General features: G+C 34.6%; 1 protein-coding gene across 1 annotated transcript; it reads right to left on the minus strand.

The window, feature by feature from the left end:
- Nucleotides 1-1,434: 1,434 nt before the first annotated feature.
- LOC129874447 (uncharacterized) lies at nucleotides 1,435-6,502 on the minus strand. Its single transcript, XM_055949733.1, has 16 exons — nucleotides 6,195-6,502; nucleotides 5,869-5,981; nucleotides 5,659-5,767; nucleotides 5,499-5,563; nucleotides 4,685-4,723; nucleotides 4,370-4,466; nucleotides 4,171-4,258; nucleotides 3,943-4,006; nucleotides 3,778-3,854; nucleotides 3,591-3,672; nucleotides 3,273-3,352; nucleotides 3,027-3,111; nucleotides 2,867-2,935; nucleotides 2,721-2,788; nucleotides 2,591-2,639; nucleotides 1,435-2,088 (listed from the first exon to the last, which is right to left on the minus strand). The coding sequence occupies exons 1-16, from the start codon at nucleotides 6,259-6,261 to the stop codon at nucleotides 1,696-1,698; spliced, it is 1,545 nt and encodes a 514-aa protein (XP_055805708.1). The 5' UTR covers nucleotides 6,262-6,502; the 3' UTR covers nucleotides 1,435-1,695.
- Between the last annotated feature and the right edge of the window lie 1,585 nt (nucleotides 6,503-8,087).

Consider the following 8,087-nt stretch of genomic DNA (forward strand, 5'->3'; position numbering starts at 1 on the left):
ATATATGATCCATTCCACTAGAGTATATATGGACTATAAAAAAAAAACTAAAAAAAGGAGTCCTAGGTTTTTCATATTTGCCGACCAACTAAAATCGTAGAAGTAGGGTCTGAGCAAGATAATAACATTTTATATTTAAATCAAAGATTATGATAACGTGAGAGTAATCCTAATAAAATTGAAAAGAAAAATTCCTTCAACTACCTACTAATCTTCTATCTATGATCATCAATCTTCAGATTTTTCTATTTAAGGTTATGTCCTCAAAAACCTACATGTGATCAATGTTGGGTTTAAGCGAGGTATGAATGAGAAATAAGAATTAAGAAATGTGGGGGAACCAAATAAAAAAAAATAAAAAATTATTAATGTCTTGTCCTTATATAAGAAAACACTTCATTTAACTCTTAAAGGATTAAGTAGAGGTGCTCCTCGCGCCGTCGTCGCTCGGTCGGCTCGGCTTCGATTTCGGCATGTGATTGATTGATAATTTTTTAGACGAAATCTATTTATTAATTTCATTAATTGATTTCCCTTTCCTGAATATTAATTCAATATTAATTCAAAATTATTGATTAATTAATTAATTCACGGATTAATTTGAATTAATTAAATTGGCGGAACCGAATTAACTAATTAATTCACCAAACGAAATTAATTTGAATTTCGCAGAAATGTTTCGAAAAGGACGTGTTCCTTCCGAAAAGACATTTTTTCCCAAAAGACATTATGCCTATTCTGAACAGATTAATCTATTCTGAATAGGTAGATACACACCCTTTGTTGGCTATAAATAGATACACACTCACTTTCTAAATTGTAATAATTTAATATTTACGGCTACAAATTAAAGTGACGCCATCACTCCACAGTCCCACACTCAAAACTCTTTGCTCATGTTTCCACCATAACTAATAAAATGAGACAAAAAGCAATTTAGAATTACGTACTATTTTTGTTATCAAATTTGAAATATTGCATTTTCTTCGATTGTGGTATGTAAGACAAATTGCTAGGTTGCTAGTGATCCACATGCCAATCACAATAGAATCCATCCTTGAGAGTAATATATTTTTTTATCATAATAAACTAATATGATCCTCCTATGTGTTGTTTAGGTCAATCCAGTTATGGCCTTGTTCCAAAATTGTCAAGAGGTGAATAAAGTCCCTAACTTGACGATCATCATTACAAGAAACTGGAAGATTATGAACTAAACCACTCAAAGTTTGCTTAAGTCAAAATAGATCATCACATCATAATATTATTCAGTATATAGCTCTCAGCAGTTACAAATCATGAACTAAACCACTCAAAGTTTGCTTAAGTCAAAATAGATCAATAACATGTCATAATTCAATCAATATATTACAACTTGGGAAAATTAGACATGTTACGAAAAAAAGGAGTTTATTGTCAAATCTAAGCCAAACGAAGCTGAGAACTAATCCAACTAGTAATCAAAAGACCAAAGCATCAGTACATAAAGCAATTCACTCTATTTACAGTGACTTTTTGGATCTTTTCTAGTTTTCATAATGAATTTCGTTTTGCTCTTGGCTAGAGAAATGGTATGTGATGGAAAACATGGAGCTACTTAACGAGAGTCTTTGCCCGTAATCCTCGACGGAGTGTATATCTGAATCTATTTGCTATTTTATAAACAGAAAGCTACATTCTTCAAGATAGAGGTTATCATTTACTGTGTAAGCTTGAAGGAGGAGTGACTATAAAGTAATCTCTGATTGTCTTTCTCAAAGAGGAAGGGGGATTCAGAACAGATGAAGGACTTCTCTTTGCAGCTTCTGGGGTTTTCTCAAAGTTCTCTTGAGGCTCAAAAATTGGTAAAGGTTTTCTCTTCTTTGATACTGGAGTACTCATCTCAGGGACTGTGAGAGGATCAGGCAACTCTTGATGACATGTCAAGTTTGAGTCACAGCTAGCAGAGACATTCTTGATGCTGGCTTGTTTTTCATCTGAAAACAGCTTCCGACGTTGCATACATGAAAGTGCTGTTACTCTCCTTCGAATGGATGATGGAGATCTTGTGTTTGAGTAACAACTGTTGTGGATATTCCAAAACCGCACCTGGCACAGATTTGATAGAAATAACACATTATTGACATCTTCCTAAAGGGAGCAAACATAAACATAAGAGAACAAGAATCACAAAATTTTGCAAGACAAAAGTGTTTGATTTATAAATCAATCTCTTGACCTTCAAGAATTCTGAATTCTTAGTCATATGTACCCTCAAGAAATTTGGCTCTAATACCAAATGTTTGAAACTTAGGAGAGGATGAGCATTCCATTTGGAAAGCTTTCTTTTTTGCTTCTTCCGATTTGTCTTAAATAAAATTGATATAGTACCTAGGTATTTGTAGGAATTCTTCTAACAAGTTCCTAATCTATTACATGTACTGTAATCTTTTCTCTATTAGTTCATGAATAAAACAAGGCATGCATCTTCAGACTAATACATTAAGTTTTATGAATCATGAAATAAGTAAATTCATGTTCTTGGGATGAACCTAGTTCATTTATCCAACACTTTGATCATGGAGGCCTACTATATTTCTGTACAACTTACTGTGAAATCATCTGATGACGTAGCAACTTTGCCTGTTTCTGATGTGCACCTGCAACAGTAGTTTTCAAACGTTAGGTTTAGATTTGAATAGGTACACAAGCGTAGAATCTATAGCATTGAGCAAACTTACCAATCTAGTGCTGTAACTTCTCCATCATGGCCTTTCAACATAATTGGATCTTCAAGAGGTTTGTTTACCTGATTCATTGAACTAATAAGTTTGACACTACATAGAGAGAACTCCAATGAGAAACTTTTATAGTTGAAAAAACTGACCTGCCATACGTAGGCATTTCCATCACTGGAACCACTAAGAATATGAGCTGCATCAGGACTTATTGCTGACTGCAATTACATCAAAATCAAGGCTAGTTTCACTTAGTTTCAAGGATTATATCCAAGTTACAAGCAGCAGAAATTTGAGAATAGCACTCACCTTGACAAAAAATGATTCTATTTTGCATCCTTTGAAAGTTTTAACAGGCCCTTTTTCTGCCTGAAGTACATTGTAGAGGTAGATTCTGAAAGAGACAGCAAAATCGAGAGAAAAAGTATCATTGGGCATGGTGTTTTTTTTTTTTGAGAGTGCATTGGGCACACATAATCTAAAAATCCCCGAGTATATTGTGGATAAAGAAAAAATAAACCAAGCCAAAATACGCACTTCAAAGAATTGGAATACCTGTTGTCCATGCATGATGCAGAAATAAACGCTCCATTTAAATCTTGAGACAAACTAGATACTCCGTGATATCGTTGTACCTGAACAAGAGAGAAAATTGGTATCACATAAGGGATTTCTGAATGTTCAACAAATTGGACCCTCTGAATTACAACCAAGCCTCCAAGCTTCAACATCACAGCCACATGGTGGCAGCCTGGTTTCATCTTAATCAAGAATTGACATTGTTGTATTCTATTGAGAGACAGTGAAGAAAGTAAAAAAAATGAATATTCTAGAAAAAAAACACATCTAAAATGGATTATTTATTGATATTACCTTCTGAGTTGATACATCAGGATGAGGGCATGCCTGAACAACAGGACATTTGAGATTCCTTGTATCCCAGAACTTTATGACACTGAAATTTATGGAGAAAGGGAGTGAGTATTGCATAATCTAACAATGAAATCCCTGCCTGAGTTGCATGCTTAATTTGAAAAGCATGGCAAGTTTTATCAGTCACCTGTCAACTGCTCCAGCACTAGCTATGGATAGCTCATCTTTTAGGAAAAGAATAGATGTAATACTCACTGCAGAAGCCTGAAATAGTTGTGCTCAGTGAGGATAAAATTGGTTGCATGAAAATATGGAGAGCTGAGTCTTTTGAAGTAATGATTATGGGACTAACCTTTCCACGTCTAGTCCGCCTCTGACAAGGAGAAATGTGAGCCTCATGGACGTTAGCAATTGGCCTGAATACAGAAGACAAGTTCTTTAAAGGGTCATTTATGAATAATTCTAATTCTTTCTTTTACTAATGATGAAGAAAAAGAGTTGTCCCTGTTTATCATAACAATAGTAATGCACGATCTTGAACCACCATTCTAGTCTAATGTAGGGGTAACATTGTACTTACGGTATGCAAAGGTTGTCACTGCTACTGTCAGAGCACCTTAAGTCCCAAAGTGCAAAAGACCCATCTCTAGAACCAGAAACAATAATATCTGTATCGAACCAAAAAATTAACACATCAAAATGATGGCATATCATGTCTTTTGCCAAGTTATAGAAGAAAAATCAATGGCTCCAGAAAGAAAAATAAAGACCCAACCCACCATGATTTGTAGGATGAGGACAAATGGATTTCACACTGCCAGTGTGACCCATTAGTGCTCTCACACATTGCTTTCCTTGTGCATCCCATACCTTAATCTGCTCAAGTTGATCATGGAAATTTATTAATAATGTAAAAGAAAAGCAATTGTGTAACTGAAATCAATTATAAGAATACAACACTCAAATGATCAGATATCTAATGGTTTTGACAATTTGTAACAAAGATTATTCCTTTGAGTACATAGAGAGGATTCAGAAAGACAAATTAAACTAATTAGCTACAATACAGGAAAGGAAGTGAAATTATAACTCACACTTTGATCACCTGAAGCTGTTAATATATTGGTATCTTCCTGCAAAGAAAATCAAAAATATCTAGTCTTTATTAAGGAACAAGTGTTCTGAAAAGATTTTTTAGAAAAATCAAACAGAAAATAAACATGTCAGGAACTTATTAAACACATTATGATCCATAAATTGGTTTCAACAGCTTCCTCTTTGTTGAGTTGTGTCAGCCTTATCTAAAAGATGAAACTGTTAGGAATGGAACACCTTTATTTACTTAGGATAATCTTCAACACTCAACAGGCCCCTAACCATAGCTGGATTATTTTCCTTGAGCTAAATAGTGAAGATTCTTCACTGATGGGTAATGATGAAACTCAAATTATGAACTTTTGCCTGCTAGAACAACATTAGGAAGAGGACTATGTTTACTATGGTTTCAAAGAGTTTATAGCTTTTTTATCAAAAGACATATCTTCAGCTCTGTTTCTTCTAGAAAAAACTTGAGGAGAATGATAGCAATTCTAGAAATCTAATTTTGCATGAAATAGCTTCACACATTCATCAGTCTTGTGACTATATTACTGATATAGTCATGCACAAAAATAAATACATGGATGTTTTGGTTCTTAGTTTGAACATTAAAATATTTCCCCCTTAGATATCTCCTGTTCAAAATCCCCTCATTAGGAATAGATGCCTCAAAATTTCATCTTCTATCCTGATCTATTTGGTCTATTTGCATTTCAGTTGCATAAATTTCATTTGTGCATGATATTGGATACACACAAAGTAGCCTTAGTGAATGAAATAGCTTCTGAAGTCTAGGGAGCTGAGACGTACCTTGATCCAACATACATCAAATATGGCATTATCATGAGCAACCCACTCTGATACCTTAGCTTTTTCTGTAAATTGCAAAATTTTCATCTAAAAAACCTCAACAAAAGATACCTTGAAACGCTAAATTGAGAGTCTCTTAACTATAAGCTTGATAGCTTACCTGCATTTTGCAGGTGAGTAAAAGAAGAAGGAAATTGCACCCGAGTGTTAAACAAGCTAAGGTAGCCACCCTCATCAGTGACAGCAACAATATGCGAGTTTTTATTTGTCTGACAAAAAAACGCCCAAATGTGTCATTTACAGAAATCTCTTGAATTAGCACAATTTTTTTACCCGATCCACACATAATGAGGTATAAAGCTAATCCAACCTTGCAGAAAGATATGGCCATTGGAGGTGGCGTGAACCCGTCGTGGTCAACTGCTACGGCTCCAATTTGGTTGAAATTAGACAATTCGTGACTGATATAAGGTCGTCTTTTAACTGGAAAAGAAGAATTGTCACCATAACAAAAGTAAGCGAGAAGTAATAAGGGAATGTTACTGTCTGAACTTTCGCTTTCACTAGTTCGATTTCACACCTTGTAATTCGCCTCCCCATTTTCACTTCCCCTACCCCAAATTTTAATTACTTTTTTTAAGTGAGAAGTATTATGAAAAAAATACTGTTAATCGAGTAAGTATTTTTGGGGCAAACCTCTGTATCCATGAACCTCCCTTGATTTGATATCTTGGAAGAACGACTGGTTCTTGAATGCGTCCATTTACAGAAAAATGATGAGGATTGAGGAGAAACCCTACAATACAATAGAACTCAATCCGCGCTGTAAGTAAAACTTCTAGATCCGCTTCTAGCTCGAGTGCAAACGAGAGTTGCTGTTCGTGTTGTTTAACGAAAAAGGGCTGAAGGAGTACAGCCAGCGAGTTGCTGTATTGCAGCTGTGAAGTAATGGAAATGAGAGCGGCGTTGAAGAGAGACTTGCTAATGAAGCTAAAGTTGGATTTGGCGCGAGCTAGTTTTCCGACAAGGCGGGAAAGCAATTTAAAATATTTCGCGCTTGGCGGTTTTACGAATGGCCCATGTAATACGGGTAATATTCATTTTGGCCCTTTAAAATAATGCGATTTACTCCGTTGAAATAAGAGTGATGACAGATTAATCCCTTCATCGAGAAAAAAAAAGTACTCCCTCTATTTCATATTAACTGAATTTTGTGAAGCAACGTACACTTATTAAGAAGAAAAGTTTAGGACATGAAATAAACATTACTTTCCACTTTTATTATTTTAGTAATTGTCAAACTATTATTGAAAATAAAAATAATTTAAAATAAAATTATAAATATAAACAATTAACTCTCTTGAACTTATCACCTAGAAATAAATGAAGGGCAAGGATGGAAACAAATTTAAATATTTATCTTGAACTTTGAACAATTCACTTATTTTGAACTATGAAAAAAGCTTCGAAAATTAAGTTAATATGAAATAGAGGAAGTAGTAATGATCATAAAGTAGAAATAAAACAAGTTTAAATTGAAGGTTTAATATATTTCAACTTATGTACCTGTCTTGTACTTTTTTTGTGGATCTATATAATCCAAAAAAATGTTTGATTGAGGTGTATTTACAACTCTAATTGGTAAATTAAATTATTACGGAATAAAAAATATTAAAATATATCATATGTCAATCAAACAGAGATTTATTCACGTGAAATTGTATAACAAGCTAATTAAAAATAAAAAAATTAGTTTACTTATTTTTGGGCAAATTTCTGAAAAATTTTGTTTTTTGTTCAAATTGCTAAGTCACACTATGAAGATATGGGAGAGAGTGGTGGAGATGAGAGTGAGGAGAGGAGTGTCAATTTCGGAGAATTAATTCAGATTCATGCCGGGGCAGTTGACTACTGAAGCAATCCATCTTATGCGAAGACTGGTGGAGAAGTTTAGAGAAAGAAAAGGGGATCTTCATATGTTGTTAATTGATCTTGAAAAGGCTTATGATAGAGTTCCGAAGAATGTTCTCTAGAGGTGTCTGGAGGCTAAAAGTGTCTCGATGGTGTATATTATAGTAATAAAGGACATGTATGCTGGAACCAAGACTTCGAGTTAGGACGGTAAGAGGTGACTTAGAGCATTTTCCTATTGAAATGGGACTACATCAAAAATTTGTGTTTGAGTCTGTTTCTTTTTGCCTCGGTAATGGATGAGCTGACACGGTTTATTCAAGAGGAGGTTTCATGGTGTATGCTATTTGCGGATGACATAGTATTGACTGATGAAAGTCAGGACAGAGTCAACGATAGATTGGAGGTTTGGAGACAAACTCTGGAGTCCAAAGGATTCAAACTGAGCAGGACCAAAACAGAATACTTGGAGTGCAAATTCAGTGTTGCGATGGATGAAGAGGGTATGCAAGTGAGGCTTGCCACTCAACCTATCCCCAAGAGAGAAAACTTTAAATAATTTGTAGACTTATTTTTTTTTTCCCCAACTAAAGCTGGGAGACGTTTAGTTGGTTACTTTCGGTTTAGCAAGCAATAAACCGTCAAAAGTTCCCTTCTTTCCCTGTACAGAGTGAGAAA

Source organism: Solanum dulcamara, chromosome 11 (genome assembly GCF_947179165.1).
Source record: "Solanum dulcamara chromosome 11, daSolDulc1.2, whole genome shotgun sequence".
NCBI lineage: Eukaryota > Viridiplantae > Streptophyta > Magnoliopsida > Solanales > Solanaceae > Solanum > Solanum dulcamara.

What these genes read in the sequence shown, in the direction of transcription:
- LOC129874447 (XM_055949733.1), bottom strand. Translation starts at nt 6,261, where the DNA reads ATGGACGCATTCAAGAACCAGTCGTTCTTCCAAGATATCAAATCAAGG. An exon ending in TTGATGTATGTTGGATCAAG is followed by an intron (nt 4,724 to 5,498) that starts GTACGTCTCAGC and finishes TTTTCTTTGCAG; the next exon opens with GAAGATACCAATATATTAAC. An exon ending in CTGATGTATCAACTCAGAAG is followed by an intron (nt 3,353 to 3,590) that starts GTAATATCAATA and finishes TCTCTTGTTCAG; the next exon opens with GTACAACGATATCACGGAGT.